The sequence below is a fragment of the Antechinus flavipes genome, chromosome 1 (genome assembly GCF_016432865.1).
Source record: "Antechinus flavipes isolate AdamAnt ecotype Samford, QLD, Australia chromosome 1, AdamAnt_v2, whole genome shotgun sequence".
In the NCBI taxonomy this organism is placed as follows: Eukaryota; Metazoa; Chordata; class Mammalia; order Dasyuromorphia; family Dasyuridae; genus Antechinus; species Antechinus flavipes.
Window position 1 is genome coordinate 491854347 of NC_067398.1, and position 26989 is coordinate 491881335.

The following is a 26989-nucleotide window of genomic DNA, read 5'->3' on the forward strand; positions in this document are numbered from 1 at the left end:
TTACTTTCCTATTCACTGGTCCAGACTCATATGGTCCTCAAAGATTATTTTGTCTAGCTTCTGCATGTGATTGGTGAAGATTCCAAGACTCAGATAGGGAAGTGACTAGTTCAAGGTAGTGCAACAAATATAGTTGGAATGAGGGCCCAATTTGCCTCACTTTTGGTTGCCTAATTTTCTCACACATAATATCATTTTCTATACTTGTTTTATATGGGAAACAGTTCAAATGATTCTTTCACTCTGCCTCTTCATCTTACTTTGAAGCTTATCATTAGCTAATATATTGGAAACATGCTTGCAAATATTGTACCACTTGTATTGTGGTATTTTTGTCTAGGTTTTGGTTCAGAATTTTGATATAACCTCTACTACATTCTGAAACCAGACATTTGGATGTGAGCCTTTTCCCTCCTTATCATATGCTAAAGTAACCTTTGACATGGTCTTTGATGAAATCTGTTGTAAGGCCATTTGGAATAGTTAAGGAAATTAAGAGTCTGTGCAGAAGTATCCTCTGAATAGTTGTCAGATGACATAAAGGGGGGAAAATGAAAAACCAGGTACTTGCAAACATATCTAGCTTATGATCAACTTAGATAAGAGATGGACCTGGCATAATAGTGCTTTTGACTTTTACTTTCTATCTATTAAAAGGTGGAAAGTTGTCTTTTAGTAGTAAATTTTACATTAAGTCCACTTTCCGTATTCTCCATTTTGGCTTTGTGTTTTATGATTTTATTTCATAGTATTATTTTATGAAAACTTCTTTTTGGAAGGGACCATCTATTTACTGAAGCTCTTAATTTTTCTTCTAAGGGCCAAACCATATGCCTATGCAAGGACCTGGACCCAATCAGCTTAATATGACAAACAGTTCCATGAACATGCCTTCAAGTAATCATGGTTCCATGGGAGGTTACAACCATTCAGTGCCATCCTCACAAAGTATGCCAGTACAGAATCAGATGACAATGAGTCAAGGACAGCCTATGGGAAACTATGGCCCTAGACCAAATATGAATATGCAACCAAACCAAGGTAAACAAACTTTGTTGTTATTTTCTTTAGGTCCAAAAGAATTACTACTTAATTCTTTTAAAGCTTAAATTTCATTTTATTCTTCCATATAATGCATAAATGAATTCAAGAACAGTACTATTTATTTATAAAAACAATTGAATTTGAGATCAATTGTAGAAATCTTTTATTTTGTCTTTTGAGATTGTATTTTTTTATATACCATTTATATTTTGCTTTTATATGATGTTAGTTGACAGTTCACCTAAGACCTTCTAATTTTGAATTAATTATCTTTAAAAACTAGAAAATAACACATTTTCGTTAGTTCACAGTTGATTATAAAAAGGAAATTGAGATAATTATTTTTTGTAACAGTGATTATTCATTATTTATGGCAATTGAAACCATTTTAAATGCCTTTTTTATAAGAATTTTTTAAAGAAAATTATTGGTTATTGATTCTTCTGAATGTTTTCTGGTGCTGTTTTTTTCTGTTATAGTAATTCAGTTGTTTTTTATTTTGAATATGTGGTAGAGATGCTATATTATTGGATCTTTTTAAAGGAGCTAGTAATAATATAATTAAAATTAACTATCAACTTCAGAGAATGAAGTTGCCATATATATATATATTTAAGTATTCATGTGAATAATATCTTTAAACCAGCAAGTGGCGCTCTGTCCTGCTAATTGTCTCCTTCCACATGTGGCATATTGGTATTCTAAAGATACCTTTATTAAGGAAAAGAATGGAAAATAAGAACATTATATACAATTCAATTTATTTTTCATATTTAATGTTTTCAAATTTTTATTTTAAAAATTGCTAAAATTTACCAATATTTACAAAATTTGCAAGTTTATTTAATGTTACAGTCAAATGATATAGTCTTATCACTAATTATGAGAATGATAATTTTTTTTATGAAACGTGCTAAAAAGAAAGGAAGATCATTCAAAATGTAGCTTTGCAAGACTGGCACTTACTCTACTCTTTTTCCAAATTTATCTAGTGCCCATGATGGAATGTTTTCTTTTTCTTATTAGGTCATTTAAAGGTTCAAAGCAACAGCAAGATCCAGGCAGTGCTAGATCAGAAGGGAGTTGAGCCAGCTCAGATGTTTCTACACACAGTTTGATTACCCGCAGTGAGAACGAGAAAATTGATAATGATTCTGACAACAACTACAATAATGATGGCACACTTCTTAGAAAACCTATAGTTAAGAAAAGGTAGGGTGTGTGCACACAAGTGGTTGTTGTAGCATGGTTTGATATGACTCATCACAAGACCTTATAAACAAAAAATAATGCATGTAGCAATGTGCATGTAGAAAACATTCAATATTTTTTGAAGAAGTTGAGGCATTATATAACCACTTTTTTCTTATACTTAGGAGTCAGTGATTGTTCTATTCACTGTCATATATCATGCTTATGACTTTTCCTTCAGCTGTAGCATTTAAATAATTTACTACCTTATGCTCTCAACTTCAGAAATTCCTCATTAGAAAATATATACTGTGCAGTAAATGGCAACATGTAGGTCTGGTTAAGATGGTAAAAGGTTTTTGAAATGAAGATAGCACGTTGTTGAGGAAATTTTGATTAAAATATTGCAGTACTTTATGTCCTTGAATTCTGTGGCAAGCCATCTACTCTTATCTCTCCATTCAGCATTTACTTATTATATTAACTGTGTTCTATTGTATCAACATTCTAGATCTTTCAAATAAGCTAAATAGTTAAAAAATATCTTGTAGAATTCACTTGTTATTGAATGCAGATAGATACTCATTTTCTGTAATCACAAAAATGCTTTATATGAAAGTGATCATTTGAAGCAGTGGTACTGCAGGACAGGAAGAACAAATTGTATATTATGTTAAAAGTTATCTGTGTTTGGAATTTTTTGTACTAGTTTTTGTGTTAGAGGATTTTTTCAATTTTGTCTTTGCTATTGTAAATACAATAATCTTGGAGAAGTTACTCAGTTTCTCAGTTCCTTATTTTTAAAATGAGAGGCCAGATAAGATGTTTTCTAAGATCCCTTCTAGCTTGAAGATCTATCTCAGTTGTCCATTTCTACTATAAGATATCAATTAAAGGAATTTCATATGCTGAAATAAAGTAAAGCTTTAACTATATTCAAATTCAACTGTTAGAAAAACTATGGTTAAAGCACAGAAGCAAGACATGACAGTAAAATCTTTTTTAAACATTATCCCGTTTTGGAGGAAAGTCAAAAGAATCTTAAACTACCACTAGTCAAAAATTATTAATTAAAAAAAAAATTAAGTGTAGAATTTAAATGTGGAAAGATCCTTAGAGATCCTCTATCCTAACTCCTAGAATTTATAAATGAGGAAACTCAAGACCCAAATAGGTCTTATGCCTTGTTTGTGTTTGTACTGTAATTATGGTGGAACTAGGAGGAGAACCAGAAACTAAAGAGCTTCTATTTTATGTAGTTCAAAAACAATGTTGAAACTCACTTTTTTTCTGATAGTTTCATGTTTCCACTGTATCAGTGGAAATAAGGAAAATAAAGAAGTGATTAGCTTATTTAGTATATTTTTGAAATGCATTTATTAATAGAAGGAAAGAACTTCTCAATTCTATTAAATAATGACAGGTGAACTATACAAAATTTATGAAAAAAAATTCAATAGTTTTGAATTATATTTTAAACACAGATTTCTGTACAATCAAATAAAAAGTATAAAAGCTGGATACTTGGCTAGAAATATTTGTGATTGCTTTACATATGGCTAGTTATTTCTTTTACAATTCTTTGTCTCATTTGGATTTTCTCATTTTAAGGAGTAGGTACTTTCAGTCTTCCCACTTTCCTGCACATTTCTTCCCCAATCACGACTTTACCTCATGATTTAATGAGATCAAGGCCAATAGGCATAAACTTCTTTCCTTTCTGCCTAAGTACTATCTGTTTTTCTTTTTTACTTTCTTACATTCCTTTTTTTCTTGAATCTTTAAAATTTCTTTCTCATCTTGTTTTTCCTTCAGACATATTTTAGTTTCTTCTCTCTTTAATTTTTTTTTTTTTTTTTGACTTCTTTACTATTTTATTTCTCTCCTTTCCTGGACAAACTTTAGAGTTTCTCTTAACTCTCCTTTCTTGCTTTTCCTTTCCTACCATTCATTCTCTCTTCCTTCTCTCTTATTTCTCTTTTCTTTCTCCTCTTATACTCCCATTTACCTTCCATCTTCCTTCCCTTCTCTTACTCTTCTTCCCCCTAGAAGACCATCTAATTTTGTGTCTTCCATTGGCTCTCAGTTCACTGTTAATGACAACCAAATTTATGTCAACTGTCTTGACTTTTTAAATGTTGACCTACTTTTCATTTTTCAAAAATTGCATTCTTACTGTTATATTTTCCCGTCACTTCCCCTAGCCCTTCAAGAGAGTTGTCCCTTATAATAAATAATAAACTTTGACAAAATTTTCCATTTTGGAAAATAATTTGAAACTATCCAAGAGAAGTGGTTCAACTTTTTTCCTTAAATAATAGCTTTTTATTTTCAAAATATACACAGATAGTTTCCAACATTTACCCTTGTAAAAACAAAACCTTGTGTTCCAAATTTTTCTCCCCCCTCCTTCTCCCTATCCCTTCGCCTAGATAGCAAGTAATCCAATATAAAATGTACATTTCTTCTATACATATTTCTACATTCATCATGCTGCACAAGAAAAATCAGATCAAAAAGAAAAAAAAAAAGAGAAAAAAAATGAAAGCCAACAGCAATAAAAAAGGTGAAAATACTATGTTGTGATCTACATACATTCAGTTCCCACAGTCCTCTCTCTGGGTGCAAATGGCTCTCTCCATCACCAGTCCGTTGGAATTAGCCTGAATTATTTAATTGTTTGGAAAGGGTCGTGCCCATCAGAATTGATCATTGTATAATCTTGTTGCCCTGTACAATGATCTCCTGGTTTTGCTCATTTCACTTAGCATCAGTTCATGTAATTCTCTCCAGGCCTCTCTGAAATCATCCTGCTGATCATTTCTTGTAGAATAATAAATAATATTCCATAACATTTATATACTATAACTTATTCAGCCATTTCCCAATTGATAGATGTCCACTCAGTTTCCACTTCCTTGCCAGTGGTTAAACTTTTTATACCCATTGACATTGAAATACACTCTAAGCAAGTCAATGACAGGAGGAAATTTCTCTTTAAATAGTAAAAAAAAAAAAAAAATTCCTAGCAGTACTCTGATAGTATCAAAAGAATTGGTAACAAAGTAGCTTCCTCATTGATTGAAGAATAGCTGAATAAATTGATTTAAGAAGGTAGAGCCAAAATGGAGGTATAAAGTCACTGACTCTCTTGAGCTCTCCCTGAAACTCTTACAAATGCTTTTAAGTAATCACTCTACACCCTAGCAAACCAGGAACAGGCCTTAGAGTGACTGAGTCAGTGGCAGCAGTGGTGTTTTCCAGACCTCTCAACCCACAGATATAAGGGGATTGGAATAGCTGGTCAGGAGATTTACAGGTATCCCTTTGCTGGACATCAGAATCAGGACTCTCTTGCGTTGACTATACCTGGTTCTGGGTTGCAGTCCTGAGTCTTAGTCCCACTGCAAAGTGAAGCATTAGCACCTAGAGCTTGTGGCCACAAGAAAGCAGGGACCCTGATCACAGTTCCAAAGTTGAAAAGAGTGCTTATAGTCTCTTATAAATCAGTGCATTGTACAATAGAATAGAAAACACATCTTTCCCTAATCATACAACCTTGGAAGAGGACAAAAACTTACAGGCTCTTAAAATTACTTCTGAAAACAGCTGCACAAAATCCCTGATGCTTGGGACAACGACCAATGCACTTGGGAAGCAGAATTCCACTTTCTCGTAGAGTTAAAAGTCAAGAAATAGGCTGAAATAATGAGCAAACAATAGAAAAAAAAAACTGACCATTGAAAGCTACTATGGTGACTAAGAACAAAACACACACTCAGAAGAAGATAGCCAAGTCAAAATTCTTGCATCCAAAGCCTCTAAGACAAACATGAATTGGTCTTATGGCAAAAAACAATTCAAAAAGGATTTTAAACATCAAGCAAGTGTGATAGGAAAAGTGGAGAAGAGAAATGAGACACAAGAAAATTATGAAAAAAGAGCTTAACAGTTTGGTAAAGGAGTTACAAAATCCTAACCCTAAAACACCTTAAAAAACAGAATAGGCCAAATGGGTAAAAGAGCTACAAAAATCCAGTGAAGAGATGAATGCCTTAAAAAGCTGGATTAGTTAAATGGAAAAAATATATACAAAAATTCACTAAAGAGAAATCCTTAAAAAATAGAATTGATCAGATAGAAAAGGAGGGACAAAAGTTTACTGAGGAACATGATTTCTTAAATATTAGAATTGGGCAAATGAAAACAAATGAGTTTTTTGTGGAATCAAGAAACAATCAAAATCAAAAGAATGAAAAAAGAGAAGATAATATGAAATATTTCATTAGAAAAACAACTAACTTAAAAAATAGGTCCAAATGGGATAATATTTAACATAAGAATAAATATCATTTATTATATATTAATATATACAATGTTAATTATATATTAATATATAATTATATATTATATATAAAAAACATAAATAAAAAATATTTAACAAAATAAAATCATGATCAAAAAAAGAGCTTAGACATTACCTTTCAAGCAATTATCAAGGGAAGCTGCCCTTTTATTCTAGAACCAAAGGGTAAAATAAAACTCGAAAGATTCCATGAATTACCTCCTGAAAAAGATCTCAAAATGAATTCTTTGGAATTATTGACCTCCAAGATCAAGAACGAAATACTGTAAGCAGCCAAAAAGAAGCAACTCGTGTTTCTTGCAGTCACAATCAGGATAACAGGAAAATACAAATTTTAGCAGATTCTACATGAAAGGATCAGAGAGCTTGGAAGATGATATATTCCAGAGGATAAAAGAGAACCACAAGCAAGAATTATCTGTTCCACAAAACTGGGAATAATCTTTTGGGGGGAAAAAACGGATATTCACAGAAATAGAAGACTTTTAAGCATTTCAGGTGAAAAGACCAAAACTGAATAGAAAATTATACTTTCAAAAATAAGATGCAAAAGAAACATGAAAATAAGAAACAAAAAGGAATGACTTAAATGTACAAATATATTTATAGCTGTTCTTTTCATAGTGGGAAAGAATTGGAAATTGAAGAATGTCACTTGGGGAGTGACTGAAGAAGTTGTTTTATATGATTGTGATGGAATTCATTGAGCTTTAATAAATGATGAAGCAGGGTGCTCTCAGAAAAAAAAAACAAACAGAAAAACTTGTATTAACTGATGTAAAATAAATTGAACAGAACTAGGAGTAATAGCAGTATTATATGATGAAACACTGTGAATAATTTAGCTATTCACAGCAATACAGTGATTTAAAACAATTCTTTAGAACTTTTGTCATAAAAAATGCTGTCTGTCTCCAGAGAAAGAACTGGTAGAGCTTGAATGCAGTTGGAAGATACATTTTCTTTACTTTCTTTTTTCTTTTCTGTTTGTTCTTTTACAGAATGACTTAAATGGAACTCTATTATACTTAATTATGTCAAATTGCTAGCCTTTTCAGTGAGGAGGGGAAGGGAGAGAGGGAGAGATTTGGAACTCAGAATTTGAAACAAAAAAAAAGTTAAAATTGTTTTTACATTAAATTGGGAAAAATAAAATATTAAATAAGATTTAAGAAATAAGGAATTCAGAGAAGCCTGGGAAAACCTGTATTTATTAATGTAGAGAGAAATAACTTTCACTATTAGGAAAACAATTGACAAAATTATTTCACTATATTACATAAATGAGAAGAACACTATCGAGAAGTTGAATTCTGAGTAATTGTGACAATTTTGGTCTCAGAGAACATACAATGGAAAAATGCCTCCATCTTCTAAGCAGAGACAAAGGGGTCTCTGGTGATCAGTGTTATGTATACTGCTGTATGCTTTGAAAGTATTCCTTTTTGTACCTGTTTTCATTTTTTTTTTTTTTAATACAAAATAGGGAGAAAGAGGGAAGCTGTTCCTGCAAATGATTTTGACATAAAACTAAAGGCATTAGGAAAAGTGATTTTTAAATAATAAGTAGCTGCATTTTTAAGTTAGCTTTTTTTCTTTTATTATTTCTAAATTGTCCTTGATAATTACATGGGATTTTGAAATTTTTGTTATAAACATTTTATACATACTATATTTCTCTACACTATGAGTTTATGATCAGTATGGGTGTTCCTTTCATGATGTATGTACTTGTGAAACTATTTATATACATATACATACAAACATACACATATACACACATGCCCATACCATGGCACTACTAGGATAGTTCATTGCTTTATGTCTCACCTTTATTATGATTTGATTATCTTTTTTTCTGATTATACATTTCTTTCCTTAAATCTTCTGTGTAACTTCTTGTTTGTGATAATTAGCAAATGTCTTATATCACTCTATGCCTTGTCTTTTTAGTAATCTTCAACTTAAAGTTTTCTGAGACTGTACTACTGTAGTTTGGTAAAATCAAAAAAACTTTTATGGTTATTATTAGAGGAATATCATTTTTCAAAAATATGGTCCTTTGTTTTTAGGGAAAACCTTGGTATCAGCTGATAAAAAGACAAATAATTGATACAAAGACAAAAAAAGAAACAATTACAATTTTAACTTAACATTCCTGTTTTTTGGAGGAAAGAATATGTATGTATGCAAATATTTCAGAGTTACTCTATAACAAATTCTAAGACAATTCTGGAAGCAGGTTACTGTTGGCTGAGAACATCAGAAGAGGTTTTGTAGAGATCAGGAGTGGGGAATCTTTCTATCAAGTTCCATTGAGATATTATAACATAATTTGTGGGTTCTACAGAATTATCGTCTTATAGAGCTCAAGCAGATGGAGGTTGTTGTCCCTAGCTTTTAACTCATCTTTACCTATGATTACCATATAGCCTGCAGGCTGGATATTCTCTACCCTTGGTATGGGTTAAATTAATTGGACTGCATCTTTAAAAAAAAAAAAATAGGGCATTCGGTATAATAATCTCCATTTGACTTAAAAAAAATTTATGATGTAATGAATCTTTACATTTCTTTAGAAGTGCAAATGCTCTTGTCTAGGCTACTCTGTGCATTAAAAAAAAATGTTTTATTGATGCTATTATTGCTAATCTTTACCTTTCTCTCTTTACCCTCCTTCAGGAACAGAGAAAGAGAAAAAAAGCCAACTCTTTTAACATTCCTCCCCCCCCCCCAAAAAAAAAAAAACCAATAAGGAAATTGAATCCACTCAGTGGTCACACTAAAAAATGTAGTTATTGTAGTTTACGCATTTTAGTTATATTTGAGCTTTCATGACCCCATTTGCGTTTTTCTTGGCAAAGACACTAGAGGGGTTGCCATTTCCTTCTCTAGCTTACTACAGATAAGCAAACTTAGGCAAACAGGGTCATGTTCAGGGTTACATATTTAGTTTCTGAGGCCAGATTTGAAATTAGGTTATATGACTCCATCACTTCTTTCAAAAGGTGTGTAATCTGCATTTTCATAGGTCTTTTGGAGACATGGTTGTTCATTTCCTTGATTTAAGTTAAAACTTTGAAAGTTATTTTTCTTTAGTTTTGTTGTCTTTGTATAAATTTATTCTACTTTTGCTCACTTTTTTGTCAGTTCAAACTGTATGGGATTTTCTGAAATATGTATTATGGTAATAACATTTCATTATATTCATTATTACAATTACTTTAGCTATTTTCTATTGGGTAAAAAGCAATTAAGGATACTGTTTTACTAAAATACTTCTTTTATACCCATTTCAGGATCAAGAAGTTTGTTTTGCTTTTCTCTCTCACCATATTCTCTATTCCTACTCCTTTGTTTCTCTGATCATTTTGATGCATTTCCACACCAAAACGGTGGGGCAAATTTGAATGTGTTCAACTCTCTATTGGTTGTGTCAGTTAAGATTCATTTGATGCCCTCTCTTTCACATTTTTCTTTGTGTTTGTATAGTATGCTTATATATAGTATGCTTATATATATATATAGTATGCTTGGATATATATTTGACTATTTTATATTAGTGTATTCCTTTTGCCCAGTTATGGAGGAAACCAGTATCCCTCAACATCAATCCATATCTATCTTGTGATATAAGTCTTATGAAGAGGAAGTTGAGATATGGATTGATGCTGATACAACTAGGTGGATTTAGACCTGGTTAAATGTCTATACTCTATATTTGTGTAGGAGGAAATCTCCTGTGAAGTCTTATAGGGATTTATGCTTGACCTTAGAATGTTATTCTAACATTTTTACCAGTGATTTAGATAAAGGAAAAGATGGTATGTCTATCACATTTGGAAATAATGATAAAGCTGGAAAAGAATAATTAACATAGTAAATAACAGGGTACAAAACGATTTTGACTAGCCATAATATTGAGTTGAAGGTAATGATGAAATTCAATCTAGATAAATATAGAATCTTGTACATTGATACAATGAAACAAATTCAGAAATACAATGTGGAGGAGGCTTTTGTTCTTGAAAAAGATATGGTGGTTTTAGTGGATTGCAATTGTAGAGTGAGTTAGCAGTATGATGTAGTAGCCAAAGATTTTGTGATTTTTCAAAAGGAACATAATTTCCAGGATTAGTAAGGAAATACTCATACTGTACTCCATTCTCATGAGACCTCATCTGGAATATTGTATTCAGTGGTTTAAGAAGTACATTGATAAATTGGAGACTATTCAAAGGAGGGGTTGTTGTTTGTACTTTGTTTTTGAAGAGGACCAATGAAATCACAAGTGAATTAGATTAAAGTAAGACACAGTTGAACAAATTTGTAAATAATATTTCATTTTTTCCACTTACATGTAAAGATAGTTTTCAATATTCATTTTGCCTTTTTTTTTTTTTTTTTTTGGAGAGGCAATTGGGATTAGGTGATGTACTCAGGGCCACACAGCTAGTGTAAGTATTAAGTGTCTGAGCCCCCTTAACATTCTTTTCTTTTTTTCTTTTTCAAATAATATCTTTTTATTTTTCAAACTGCATGCAAAGATAAGTTTTCAACATTCATCCTTGGAAAACTTTTTTCCATATTTTTCTCCCTACTTCCTCACCTCCCCTCTCCTATAGTCAGCAAGAAATCCAATATAGTCAACATTAATTTTCTTTTCTTTTCTTTTTATGGAGCAATGATTCAATTTAATAAAAAAATTGAAAAATGTGAATATAAACAGTTTCAAAAACAACAACAACAACAAAATTCTTGTCATGGAGACTCCAGAGCTGTAAAGCATGATGATAATCAGTTATTTTGGATATGTTCTTTTTTTTTTTTTTTTAATAACTTTTTATTGACAGAACCTATGCCAGGGTAATTTTTTACAACTTATCCCTTGCACTTTCTTCTGTTCGGATTTTTCCCTTCCCTTCCTTCACCCCTTCCCCCAGATGGCAAGCAGTCCTATACATGTTAAATAGGTTACAGTATATCCTAGATACAATATATGTGTGCAGAACCGAACAGTTCTCTTTCAACTTTAATTTTCAGTAAGATTTTGAGTTTCACATTTTTCTCCTTCCTCTCCAACTCCCCTCCCCAAGATGGTAATCATTTTGATTGATATATATTATACATGTACAATAATAATGTTAAACATTTCTTTATATAGAGTCATCCTTTGAAAGAAGAAACAGAACAAAATGGAAAACCTTGAAAAACAAAAAAAAAAGTGAAAATGGTAGTGCTTTGATCTGCACTGATTGATTTCATAGTTCTTTTTCTCTAGATATGGATAGCATTTTCCATTGAGTCTTTTGAAATTGTCTTGGATTATATTTCTGAGAAGAGCTAAGTCAGTCATAGTTGATCATCATACTATTGCTGTTACTATGTACAATGTTATAGTTCTGCTTGAATTCTTAATATATACATGGATAATTTTCAACATTCACCCTTACATAATCTTGTGTTGTAAATTTTCTCCCTCCCTTCCCCCTACCCAATATATGTTATGTATATGCAATTCGAAGTCCAGTACTCTTGCCATTATACCATATTACATCTCTTGTAATTTATGCATTCACTTGTTGTGGGAGGAGCACTATTTTAAGTCCTGGCCCCTTATACAAGTTATGCTGGCTACTACTTAAAAAGTATTGCGACCATCCATAAGACTCATTAGTTCAGGAAACAAGACTCAGGTTATTGACTTCACTTCCCTGTTACTTGTCATGAGAATACTGCTCTTTGATGGATCATGCTGGACACCTCAAGTAAGAGAGTTTGCTTAATTGAATTCACTGGATATGTCCTCAGTGCCTCTTCCTGTTGAATATTATTCTTTTACCTTAGCTTCTTTAAAGAAATCTCCTTTTAATTTCTGGATGACAGCTTCTCAGTTTGTTTCAGTATCCTATTCTAATGGAAATAAAATGAATTTCTATAACATTTTAAAGTCATTTCAGAATATTTCATATTTAGAAACATGTTACAGAATAGTGAGGTATCAATACAAATATAGGACATTGGTAAGGCATGACCAGCGCTTGTAGTACTTGTCCTTGTAATGCTATTCATATAACTACAGGCTCAATATCTGAATAAGTGAGGTGATAGGGACATCTTTCAAATTCTTGTATCAACCCTGATTGTCTTGATGTTAAAAAAAGTTTGATGTGTTAAGATTATGAATAGTAGCTTTTCAGTATACTACAACTGTATAGTGCTTCATTTTGTTTAGGAGTTTGTTATAATAGGTTTTCTTTGCAATCTTACTTCATTTTGTTGTTCTATAATGCTTGCATTTTATTTTTACTTAATATGAGTGGCTTTAAAAATTGCAGTTTTTTCTAATAGTAGGTCAAGGGTCAGTACTTATACATTGCTGTTGCAGCATGCTTCATTACCATACAGAAAATATCTTTGTGTGTGTGTGTGTGTGTGTGTGTGTGTGTGTGTGTGTGTATGTGTATAAAATACACTGCTTAAATAATCAAAATTGAACAGTCATAATTTTAGTTCCTTTTTAAAAATATGGATAAGGCTTCAAGGAAAAGAGGTCAAAAGTCTTGCTTTAGAAAAGCTGTCCCCCTCCATTAATTTTTGACTTGATACTGAAAGATATTGGGGAGGGGAGAACCAGAAGGAGAGAGAGCAGAAGGGAAGAAAAGAGAAGTAGTAATTGAGCTCATTGGGATTGGAACTGCTGACAATCCCAAAAGATAAAGGATAAGTGGCAGGAACTTTTTCACCAAGGGAATTAGTCTAGAATTACTTTTCTCCTTAAGAACAAAGCTTAGATTATGTTTTTCCTTCCTTTTTGATATTTGTCTTATGCGTTGTATTTATTTTTAAACGCTTTGCAGTTTTAAAAATTAATTTTACCTATTTTTAAAAGGGGAAGTTTTTAGACATCTTTGGGACAGGAATTACAAGGCAATACTTTTGTCTTGAAGGAAATGTATAATTACTTAATATTGTGGCCTACTGAAGTCCAAAGAGCAGTATCTACTACTTCGAGTTTTTATATGAGCCATCATTTTAAAATTTTTGTTTGTTTTTGTTTCTCAACCTTTTTTGGGGGGGGTGGGAGGGTAATTAGAGTTAAGTGACTTAAATAGAGTCAAATAACTAGGAATTGGTTATGGAAAATGGAGTTACCTTATAGTTAAGTATGACCCAGAAGTGGCAATATTCTTGCTAAACATAATCTGATCCAGTGACCAGCATTATCAAAGGGGTCTCTTGGAGTCTCTTCCTGACCAGTTGCCAGGTCCCCTTACTGTTTCTGGCTTATCTAATCTTCTCACTGGTATTTCATCCATTTGGATTTTGTGCCAGTCATTATCCTTATTTAACATGTTTTTCTTCCTGAACTCCTAAGTTGTCTCAGCCTGAAACAGTGTCTCATTCTGATCTTTTGTTGGGTCTGCCCTTCCAGAATTGAATTTGAGATATTATTTTAAAGTTGTTTGGAGGGAACTCTCTGGAGGGCACAGCTGAGAACTTTCTCTATCCTGTCATCTTGACTCTTTTCTTAGAAGTCAGCCACCAATAATTGTGAGCCTTAGAAAATGCTTCATGTAAAAGGTAGTGCTCAAGCTACTCTTTAATAGAAAAGAGAGAGTCTTATACCAGTGGTGATGAAGGGAGTGCATTCCAGATAGGATAGCTGCTAGCTCAAATCTTGCTTCATTCCATTACTAACTGCATGGGTAAGTCACTTAATTTATCTCTGTAAACCCCTGTTTAATAGTTGGTTATATTAGATTAATAACATTTACTTCACAGAATTGTTGCCAGTCATTAGATATTCAGTAAGTGGTTATTATGTTAGACATTATTATGCTAAGTGCTGGAGATATGAACAAAAGCAAAAACTTGGCCCCTGCTTTCTAGGAGCTTATGTTGCAATGGAAGAGACGGCATGCAAATAGATATGTGTGTATATAAGTTATGTACAGTGTAAATGCAACATAATCTTTGAGAGAAGAATTAGATGGGCATGAAAAAATATTTTGCATAAAGTGCAGGTTAAACAGAGACTTAAATCAGAGAATCTGAGGGTTGGCAGTGAGGAATGGTGGCACTCTAAACTTGGAGTATAGTCAGTAGAAAAAGGGACAAAGGAGATAGGAGTTGAGTGCCATCCTTGTGCAAGATACGGGAAGAGTGTCAATTTTCTGGACCATACAGAGGGCAGGAAGGGAGATTGCTTTATAATGATGAAGGAAGGATTTGTTAGGACCACATCATGAAAGGTCATTCTGAAAACCAAACAGTAATTTCTGTTTGATCCCAGAGATAATAGGGAGCCCTAGTAGTATTGATAGCATCTTAGGGAAAGATGGTGTGGCATAGAAAGATCTTCTGGTGTTTCAGTCATTTTTCAGTTGTGTCTGACTCTTCTTTATCCCTTTTGAGGTTTTATTGGCAAAGATAATATAGTGGTTTGCTATTTTTTTCCCTGGCTCATTTTATAGATAAGGAAACTGAGGCAAATAGGGTTAAATGACTGACTTCCTTTTCAAGTTCATATAGCTGGTAAGTGTCTGAGGCCAGATTTGAACTCAGAAAGATGAACCTTTGTGACTGTAGGCATGGCACTCTATACACTATGCCATCTAGCTGTCCCTAGGAAAGACCTTATTTCCTTACCAATTTTCTTAATTGAGGAAAATCACTTTGTTATCTGGATGTGGATTTGAGTAAAGGGAGATGAAGTAGTAAGACTATTAGAGGGCTATTAACAAATAATCTCATCATTGTTATTGAAAATCTAAATTAAAAAGGAGACTGCGTTGCTGGAGAAAAGGGAACGTGCTGGAAACCATTTTTTCAACTCAGATTCAAGATAGGGTTGCTTAAGAATTTCTCCAGTGAAAAGACATTGTGAATGGAAAAAGTTTTAAGCAGTCTTAAAAAGAGGAGTTGGCTTTGGGAAGAACAAAAGACTATTTCATTAGAGACTGGAAGAGTAGTAGAGTATAATATCAGGAGATGAAGAGAAGGTAGATAAGGGAGCTTGCAATAAACTGTCTCCAGGTGGGGAAGTTAAGTATGAATGGAGATCTACATGGGAGGAAGTGGATTCCTTGGGAAGCTTGGAGGATAGAGAACTAGGGAGGACTGAAGAGTTGCTCTGCTGCATTGATGGTTCACTTGAGATTAGATTAAGTTTGAGGTGAATCCATTTAGTATAGTTTTGTGGCTTGTGACGTTAAACATGGAATTTGACAAAGAATGACGGCATTGTCAAGTACTAAAAGGTAAGAATTGGAGGTGCTTATGAGGATGAAAAATAGAAGTGATAAAGCATAGGGAGACATAACATGACAAAATGATAGGATTGAATTGGAAAAATAATTTCAGAGTTTTTAAACAAGAAAGTGGGAACACTTGTGGGTGATTGCAAGATCCAAAGTACAGTCAATTGTTTCTGAATATGATTGTGATAGAGGGTAGTGGTGGGTCACTTTTGCAAATATTTCGTCTAATGGAAAAAATTCTTTGTGTTATTAGTAACATGAACCGAAATTTAAAAATACCAAGAATGGAAATGATGTAACTCCCTCCCCCTTTTCTCTCTTTGTTTAATTATGGGGATGATGGTTGTCTTGATAGAAGGATTGTTTGGATAAAATAAATAAAATAGTATAATAAAAATATATGAAACCAATGTTATTTGTATATGTTGGATTCTTTAAAATACTGAGTAAACAAAGAATTCAAGAAAAAAGGGCCAATTTTAGATAATCTTTTTTTTTGTATTCTATGGTGCTCAGATCTTTCATTTGAGTCTAACTGAATTATTAGTAATGTATGTGATTTTAACTTCATATTTGGAAGATTTAAATTAAGTGATACAAAGGAGAAAGATTGGAGTTAAGATTGTTATTGAGAACAATTGCCAAACTTTTGAGGTTTTTGTGATAAAAACTGTTATCTTTATTTCTATTTTGTAAGATTAAAGTTTTACATACAATTGGTATATATATTTCTCAGGTCCAATGATGCACCAGCAGCCTCCTTCACAACAGTATAATATGCCACAGGGAGGTGGTCAGCATTATCAAGGACAGCAGCCTCCAATGGGAATGATGGGTCAAGTTAATCAAGGAAATCATATGATGGGTCAAAGACAGATTCCTCCTTATAGGCCACCTCAGCAAGGTAATATAGAAGCTTTCTTGATTATTTTAAAATAGTGATAATTATAACTGCAAGAGTTTAAATTGTTTTCATTTCTAATTAACTTTTCAACTTAAAACATAATGAAGCAAAATTGGGCTTTTTCTTTTTCCAACATTTTTTTCTTCCCTAAAATATAATAAAAGAATCATTAAGGGGACTTGAACCTTGTGGTATACATTTCTTTGTTTCTTTTTTCTTATTTAAACAAAGAAGGAAGAACATAAAAGTTTTATCACAAAAACATTAGTGTACAGTAAAGAGTTCTAAAAACATTTTATTCTAACATTCCTCAGACAATAGAAAAAAGTAAAACAATTATATGTTCCATCATCTCATTTAATTTTGTTGTTGTTGTCTTTTAGCTTTTCTTTTTCTTGCCACAAGATTCTGAACTGTTGATATTGTACATGTTTTCTTTGGATTAACTTTAGTGTGTAAGAGCCAAGTAGGAAAGCTACGAAATGTGTTGTATGTATTTGTGTGTAGCTGTAAAATAACAGAATAATTAGAATGTCTGAAATGCCAAAGAATGGGTTGGGGAGTCTACATTTGAGAAATCTATCTCTAAGATCAGATTAGAAAGAAAGCCTTTGATAAAAGAGAAAATAAATTATTTACATCTTGACTGGTTGTGGTTTTTCAGGCCCACCACAGCAGTACTCAGGCCAGGAAGACTATTATGGGGACCAATACAGTCATGGTGGACAAGGTCCTCCAGAAGGCATGAACCAGCAATATTACCCTGATGGTAATCTCTCCTAATGTTAACTTTCCCATTTTTCTATAACTGCCCAATATTAATATAGACAGCTATTAAAAACCACTTAATTGGGGTGAAAAAGTTAGCATTCTGTTTCAGTGACAGGTACTTTTTAAAATAAAAAAGTCAGAAATGTTTATAATAATTTAAGACATCAAGAATAATTTATTACAATTAATTTACTTTAGGTTTTGTGTAATATGTACTTACATATTTGTGCCATTGAGCTTCATGTTTTATCATTAGAATTTCAACCAATAAAAAGGGATCTTTTAGTACATTCTCAACCAAATTGTTAATTTGTTAATTTCAGCCATAGCAATTTTGTTACATGGATTTGTTGTCTTCCATTGTATGTATACATCGAGAATACAGTTTTATAAGCTATTTACAAGTTGTATTACTTTTGCAAGTTTTACATACTGATCAGGGACTGTGATGTATTTTAAGATATTTTAGTTGCCATCTGACAAATTCTTCAGTTTTAGTGTACTGAATTCATAGAAATTCATGGCACAATTACTTTGGATTTTGAAGAAGAAGTGGGAGACAATTTAGTTTAAAAAAAAAAAGAAGGTAGGTTGTGAAACAATTGTTAATACAGGTGTGCCTCACTTTAAGAAAATCCATTGGGTATCACAGTCCAAATGTTTATAATAGATAAATTCAGAAATAATTATTCATATCAAAAAGAAATCTTCACTTTATAATAGGATTTAATAGAGGATTCCTTTGAAAAGTAAGCTCCTTTAAGTTACATTTAAGTTGAATTATACTTAATAGATTTATGAGGAAGGAAACTTAAAACTAAAATATTTGGGAGCTTTTAAGTATTAAAGGCAAAGCATTGCTGAAATAATATAAGTAAATGGAAACATTTGTTTAAATGTATAAAAATTTAATAGGCGTGTAGCCTATTGCATAAAGCGAGATACACAAGAAATTAATATTGTTCTAGTGATATAGTAAGTATTTTGGCACTAATTACATAAGTAAAGTGAAGTGCACAGTTGGAAAAGTTATCAAATGAATTACATAATGTTATAATAGATTTAATAAATATTCTTATTAGTGTTAATTATCCTTAGGGATAATGATTTATTTAATGATTGGATAATTTGTCAGAGAAATTCCATTTTTCCATTATGATGTGCTTTTCACTTCAAATAGCTAATTAACTCATTTTTATTTTTATGTTTGAATATATTTGTGGCCTTAAAATTTAATGGAAAAGTTTTATTATATAGCTTATAGCTCTTTCAAGAAATAAAAAAGTCCACTTTATTAAATTGTGTGTGTTAGGATGACTACTTGATTATAGTTAAGCCACAATGATAGTTTTGATCATATACTTTTAAGTTATTTTAAAATAAATGAAATGATTGAGTTGGGCACTACAAAAAACTTTCTCATAGATCCATTTTATTATTTTTGTAGTATATTAACAAAGATTCGGTATTCTTCCATAGCACACTTCTTAAATCTGAAAATTATATTGCTCTGTATGTGACCTGTCTGCTTAGATGAAATATAAAGGTTAATTGTATAAATTATCAAACCTTAAAAATTACCAGAGAACTTATTTTAGTATTCTTCATCAGATAACTTATTTTAGTCTTTTTCATTAAATATTGTTAGTTAAAAATTTATATTTGCATAGTTGCATTTTTATATATGCGTCTGACATTTACTCGCACCATTTCTTTTAAGTTCAAGAATTATGTTAAGCAGCATTGGGCATACTCTATTATATTCTGAATATGCAAATAACAGCATAAGTATTTCTAAGGTAGTGTTTCTTAGAACTTTGGAATATAGAGCAGAGCAGTGAATATGATACTTATAATTTCTTATGTTATTTAGTTACATTTCCAAAATTTTAGCACTTTAGCTATATAACTAAATATATAAATATAGCTTTACCATATTTGTGCATTCCTTGTTAAGCACACTTGTGGAGTCAGGAATATTTTTTGGTAATCTTGCAGGAGAAGTAGATTGTTTCTCAGAATTACATACAGATAGGGTGTGCTTTGAGTTATTAAGGTAGAGGTAATTTTTAATCAACATAAAAGCTACAATAATTTGGTAAAGATTTTATGTGAAAAATACTTTGAGAAATAATTGAAAGGCTTTTAGAAAAAAGCATATATTTTCAGTTCCTAATGCTTTAAACAGGAAAATATAATGTAAAAATTTTGTCTCAGTTTCTTTCAGGGGAAAAAAAAACCTTATGAAGCTCTGTTATATTTTGTATTGTCTTTAGCATATGCTGTGGAATTGGAGATCAGCAGAACAGGTGTTTGACAAAATATGATAATTGCTTTCTTTGTTCATTCTAATTTAATTCAGGTTATTTACATGTGAAAGACCTAAATGCTTTCATTCTCTTTTTTTAAATGAAAAATAAAGTTTTTTTCTCCCAATGAGGATTATCAGAGGGTTAAGATTGTCCCTTTCTGTGATGTTTCTAAAACTATTGCTTTTTATTTTAAAAAATTCTGCACGTTGACTCAATATGAAATTCAGTCATATTGGTAAATACTTGGCTAATGCAATTGAAAAAAATTTTTTTATGTATTTCCAGTTAAATTTTTTTTCATTTTATCTGAAAGTTTAAAATATTTTTAGAATTTTCACTCATTGGCCATTAACGTTTCTTCCTGTCTCTTGTCGAATTGATGTAGGTCATAATGATTACGGTTATCAGCAACCGTCGTATCCTGAACAAGGCTACGATAGGCCTTATGAGGATTCCTCACAACATTACTACGAAGGAGGTATCTATATACCTTCACACACATATGCACATATATATATATCTCCTCCCCCAGGAATGATATTTCTTGCACAAGGCAACTTATATCCAAACAAAAACTCTGGTAGAGGACTAGTTATTTGCTATCTTGAAAGTCATGGAGACTCCACAGCAATGGAAATAATTTTCTTGCAAACACCTAAAATGTGTAACCATAATTTGCCCATTTTCTAACAACAGTAAAATGACTAAAAGATCTTTAGTTTTTTTTTTTTTTTTTTTTTTTTTTTACTCAGTGGAAACTTTCTATTTAAACATAAATCCATCAGTTTGGTTGTTTTTCCCCCCCCCCTGTGTGTGTTTACATATATACATATATATATATATACACATTTGCATACATAATTTCATATATAAATATAGTGCCTTTAGGAACAGCTTGCTGATCTTGTGTAGCTAGTATGTGCTCTTGTAGCTGTCTTTAATTTTGTCTTTTTTATTTTATTTAGCATAGTCATGATCTTATGACTGTGATGTTCCAGTAAATGTAAATGCTCGTATGGCAGAGACGCTGAAAATGCTGCAGTTCAACCTTGCAAAATTGGCTTTAACTGCAGTTTGTTTGGCCGAATCCTTCTGTTTGGTTTGAGTTTTCTTTGTTTTGTTAACTTTTAAAAATCAAGATTGCATTTCATTTTTGTTCTTGTGTTGTTGGCTGTGCATCTTAGAAGGAAAAATAAATTAATTAAGCAAACCTCTCAATGGCTCTTTTTTTCCCTCTTCCAATCGTACTGCAGGGAATTCACAGTATGGTCAGCAGCAAGATGCATATCAAGGACCACCTCCACAACAAGGTTATCCACCACAACAGCAGCAGTATCCAGGTCAGCAGCCTTATCCAGGACAGCAACAGGGTTATGGTATGTACATAGATTATTGTAAATTTGGGATGGGGTGGTGGTGGTCAGACAGGTAGGAAAGAGTATATTATTGAAGAATATATAGAAGAATCCTCCCTACTGTTTGCAGCCTATAATTCTGATAAATTTATTAGAATTCAACTTTGTTAGAAAGGAAAAAAAAACCTCTGAAGACACTGACAGCCATTTTACTCACAATAATAATAATAATGTTAAATGAAGCAAATAGTTAATAATTTCCTTTTTTGTGTCATGAATCAACCTTTGATAAAAATATTTAATTAAGTTATTTTAAAATTTATCTTTATGAAGATTAGCTGCTGTTCAAAGCATGGGTGATAGAAAAACAAATGAGATAGTATCCCTGTCCTCAAGAATCTTATATGCTTTTTTTTTTAAAAATAATTTTTTCTTGATATCTTTTGCCCTTCTGTATCATTTGAATTTCCTCTTGTATCTTTTTCTTCTATTCTTCCAGAAAGCTTTCTCATATGACCAAAATTTAAAAATCAAAAGGAGAAAAAAAATGAGCACAATTGAGCAATATATTGAAAACCTCTGAAAATATACACATTTCAAATATACAAATGGACCTCCTAATGGAGGAAAACAACATATAAAAGGTGATTAGAAAAGGGTAAGGATTGGAATATTTATGACACCATTGTTTAGAGATAGCTGGGAAGTTGGAGTTGAAGTTGAAGTCACAGTTAAATAAGATAAAATTTCCCAGAGACTGAGTCTAAAGTTCTGGCAGCAGGGAGATGAACCAGGAGGGGAAGAACTATAAATTGTAAGAGATGATATAGTTATCAAAAGGAAGCATTAAGATCCCTCAAAACTACAATAATCAGAGTAATTCCTTTGCGGAGAATATTGATGCTTTTCACTAGGAAAAAATTTTGTCTTCTAGCACTTAAAATTTTTGGCATTACCATTCATTATTTCCTTTCCTCCAGCCCAAGGAAGAGGCATTCCTACTTTTTTACAGGACTGATGAATCCCTCTTCATTTGTCCCTTACTACATCAATATCTCCTCTTAAGATCTTACTTACTCCAACAATTATATCTTCTCTCCCCAAGCCTTTAAAAAACTTTGCTTGACCCTTTTTTCAGCCAGCTTCCCATTTCTTCCTTCCTGTTTGGTACCAGTGTTTCCATCTGATAACTCTACTTTATCACCACATAATCTTTCCTTAGTCATTTGAAATCTTACTTCTCTCTCCCTGTTCTTTTGATACACATGGACAAATTAATTGCCAAGCTAGTAGAGGATAGTTGGCTTCATTCTGTTCTCCATTTTCTCTAAGCTTATTCCTCTTTTGCCTTTGATTCAATTCATCATGCATTCATAAAGCACTTGTGTGCCAGGTATTGTGCTAGGCACTGAAGACACAAAAACAAAAAAGGTGCCTATATCTCTCTAGCTCTGCTTATTCTTGTCTTGGGCTTGTCCTTTATTTTCCCTCAGTAGTGGAATACTCTCCCTCCACTACTCTTGACTGCTGAATACTTTCACTTCTTTTTAAGTCTGTGCTAAAATCTTACTTTCTACAGGAAGCCTTTCTCAACCCCTCTTAATGGCAGCACCTTTCTTCTCTTAAATATTTCCTATTTATCCTGTTTTATGTATGTATGTTTGCATATTGTCTTCCCCATTAGATTGTGAATTCCTTAAGGGCAGAGTCTGCCTTTGCCTCCTTTTGTATCCCTAGTGCTTAGCACAGTGCTTAATAAATGTTCCCAAGTCTTTCCTTTATATTATCCAGCAAGATGATCATCTAGTCTCTTAACTAAACATTTTCTGTTATAGATGATTGTGCCATACAGCAGTCCTGTTCTATCAAACAGCTAGAAAATGTGTTCTTTTGTTTTATCAGGTTCTATGTTTTGTAATGAGGAGAGAAACTTTTTATTTTTGTCTGTGTTCCCAGAACTTCTAACAGTATTTTGAACATAGTAGGTTCTTAATAAATATTTGTTGAATTGAATTAGTGCTGATTCTGTCTTAGAACTACAGGAGAAAGGTAATCTCTGTTTTAAAGGACAAGCCTTTAGATATTTGAAGATAGTTAACCATATGCTTTGTAAGTCTTATTTCAGTTTTCTAAAGAATTCATAGATGTATCTTGGTAATCTGTTATACCAGTGTGTTGTCCAAAGATAGCAGCTTGTATTCAACAGTGAACAAGATCTTTTTTTTTTTTAATGGAAAAGGGAAGAGGATTGGGGAAATAGAACCAGGAGTATAGAAATAGTTTTCCTTTAGTATTTTGGCTTTAAATCACAATATTTGCTTCCTCAGGAGGAAGAAAAAAGTTTTAGGGCATCTATTATAGAATTTATAGTAAAGTATAGGTATATTTTCTTATTCTTACCTCTTGGTCATGATATTAGGCAACGATTTAAAATTCTCTAATTTCAAACTCTCACTTATGAATAATGTAAATCATTGAGTACTGAATAAGGAATGGCATGAGTTTTACCAGTCTCAGAGTATTTTCAGAGTATTACAGTAGCAATCCCATGTACTGTAAAGTTTAGGTCCTAGAGATTCTGTAGCATGTCTCACTTTGACATGATGCTTTCTTTGCTTCCATACATCATAATTAGCTTTGCTTGTTTTAAAAACATTAAAGAAATTCATCTTAAATTATTTTTTGTTTGGATTCTGTGTTTTCATTGATGAAAGGAACATTTGGTAAAGAAGTTAACTACCCCTGCCAATATAGAATTGCAGCTTAATAGTCCTAAAGAATTGTTAGAGATAGTTAAAAAAATATTCCTTCCCCATTTCATGTTAAAGTCTTAGAAATTTTTCTTGCTGTATCATGTTTTGCCCATATGCGGCTTATTCGTGTCTTTCACAGCAGAACCTTCTAGCTCATTACTTCCTCCTCCACTTGAGTAGTTTTGAGGAAACTTTATATTTCATTATTATTTAGTTTTTGTTCTCTAGATTTAATAATAAGAGTTTATATATAGCTTTTAGATTTGCAAAGCACTTTACATCTGTTGCCTCCTTTGGTCCTGTGAAGTAGGTGCTGTAATATCATTCCCATTTTGCAGATGATAAAACCAACGCATAGAGAAGGTAACCTTTTATATACACAGGTAGAGACCTATACATACATACATATATTTAAATGTTTTTGTTTAAATGCTATCAAATGAAAATAGTTATAATAGATAACAAAAAACAAATAACATAAGACTTCATTAGTTGAAAGTCTAACATTTAAAGAAAGAAGCACATGCATTGATATATAAAAATAATTAATGATCATGAGGGGTGGATGATATGGTGAAATATAGAATTAAATAAAGTTTTTAGCAAGTAGCTAAATGTCACCATCTAAACATCAAGAAAACCTGAGGAAAAGTTTGTTTTGTCTTTCCCTCCAACCTTAAAAGCCAAGTATTTCTATAGTGGAAAAAATTAGAGTTATAATTAGACTGATGGAATTTATTTAAGATTAGGATTACATGAGAAAATTATTTTCTCCTATTTTTAATCCTAAAATGCTGATTTATTATTGCCTCTTATTTCCCTCTGAGATCTGTTTTCTAAGGCAGATTTTGAATAGCTAGCTTTCTCATTTTTGTTGTACGAAACATTCAAGTGTCAAAGCTTTCCAGTTTAAGCTCTATACAGAATTATTTATGGTAGATAGCAATTTTTTTAGAGCTAACATTTCCATTTGGAAAACTAGATTTAGACTTAGGCAGAAAAAAATACATCAATCCGTTACAATCTTTTTCATGCCAAATTATTTTTTTTGCCATGGTCAAATAAGACATTTAAAATAGTGATACCCAACAATGCTGTAAAGGTACTTCTGGTTATAAAATATACAGCTTGAGACACTATTTATTTATTTGTTAGAATATTATGTTGCACAAGAAAAATGTTCGGTTCCACACACATATATTGTATCTAAGATATACTGTAACCTATTCAACATGTAAAGGACTACTTGTCATCTGGGGGAGGGGGTGGAGGGAGGGAAAGGAAAAATCGGAACAGAAGTGAGTGCAAGGAATAATGTTGTAAAAAATTATCCTGGCATGGGTTCTATCAATAAAAAGTTATTTAAAAAAAAAAGAATGTTATGTTGCAACATATTCTGCAGAGGAAAAGTAATCGTTTGACTCTCTTAGTTAATAATGTTTGAAATTATGCCTCTAAAATCATATAAATGTATAAATCCCATTGTTTTATATGTTGAAATATTTTCAGCTTTGTAAACTTGGCAGTGATATGTTTGTTACAATATCTGGCTATCATGGTTCTTAATTATTTTACAGCAATCTCTTTCTGCTATCCATTTTTTTAAGGCTGTTAGAAATGTTTGGGATATAAGATACTAATTGCTTTGGTAGTTAAAATATAATTTCATCAATGAAATGTCAAAAGCTAAATTCTTTTGTTGGCAAAGTGTTCCTTCTTTAAAAAGCTTTATGATGATCCTATGCAAATCATTTTGCGTCTGTTTTACTTTTATTTTCTCATCTATAAAGTAAAGTGAGGCAATAATTAACAGTTCTTAGCACAGTGTTTTGGTACTTAATAAACATTCTATTAATGCTATTGTTGTCATTGTCCTCCTCCTCATCATCATTACTGATTCAAAATTGGTAAACTTTATTTAAAAATCTAAATGTAGCCCCCCTTTTATAGTGTAACTTAAGAAATAAGATGCCAAAAGAATTGTAAATACTTTAGAAACATAGATATGTCCTATACAGGATTGTCTAAGTGAGGCCAAATGATGGCTATATTTGTACTCTTTGGTCATCTGTTCCAATCTCTTAATTTTATAGATGCAGATAGGTAACTTGCCTGAGATCATATGGGAAATGAATACTAGGATTCTGAGTTCAAATCCAATGTTCTTTCTGCTCTGCTGTGCCACCTCTTTATTACTAAATGAACCATTTAGTTCTAAGGGACTTCTATTGATATATATTTTATGTTTTGGGATATGAATCCTTATTTTTTGTAAAAAATCTTACAGGTCCATCACAGAGTGGTCCAGGACCACAATATCCCAACTATCCACAAGGACAAGGTCAGCAATATGGGGGGTACAGACCTACACAGCCTGGACCACCACAACCACCCCAACAGAGGCCTTATGGATATGACCAGGTAAAGTACCTGTGATTATATTTCAGCTTTTTTTTTTTTTGTTTCCCTTTTCATTAATACTGGTTTTTAGTTTAGAAGGCTCCATTTTCCCTTCAATATTCTTATTAATGGCTTTCCATTTGTCTATAACCAGAATTCCCTGCTTTTTTGGGAAATGTCATTTGTTGGGAGGGGAGGTATTGAACAGGATACATTATCATTTATAAATTGTCACTTTGCTGACAGCCCATTTCTCTCCTTTAAATTTATTTTAGTGGCCCATCTGCCTATTGGAAATGTTTCTAAGTCATGGGAATGAGGTCGTATTTGTAGCATACTAGTTCTCAGTTTACCTGTTGATATTAATGATTTTTATCAACCATTTGGAAAGCTGTAGGCTACACAATAATAGTCTTAATTGCTCAGTGTGATGTGTAAGCCTCTCATGATCATTTGATTTTATTTTAACTCTAATTTTCTTGTCCATTTCTTTCGCATAGCGGTTTCCCATAAATCCCATGTAATAACAACAATAGTAATAATAAATATTATATAGCTCTTGAAGGTTAAAAAAGCACTTTTTATATGTAATCTCATTTTATGTATAGTAATTCAGTTCTTATTTCTAGT

At 32.0% G+C, this 26989-nt stretch overlaps 1 protein-coding gene across 3 annotated transcripts in view; it reads left to right on the forward strand.

Annotated features, from left to right (window-relative positions):
- The window catches only part of SS18 (SS18 subunit of BAF chromatin remodeling complex), an 83606-nt gene that overhangs the window by 48235 nt on the left and 8382 nt on the right, over positions 1 to 26989 (forward strand). The window contains exons 5-10 of one of the 3 annotated variants that reach the window (XM_051970316.1): positions 820 to 1041; positions 16601 to 16768; positions 17433 to 17537; positions 20237 to 20329; positions 21105 to 21227; positions 26247 to 26380. In XM_051970316.1, the coding sequence (XP_051826276.1) occupies positions 820 to 1041; positions 16601 to 16768; positions 17433 to 17537; positions 20237 to 20329; positions 21105 to 21227; positions 26247 to 26380 (845 nt within the window). The remainder of the gene's footprint in view (positions 1 to 819; positions 1042 to 16600; positions 16769 to 17432; positions 17538 to 20236; positions 20330 to 21104; positions 21228 to 26246; positions 26381 to 26989) is intronic. The other 2 variants (XM_051970317.1, XM_051970318.1) reach the window with 2 other exon arrangements.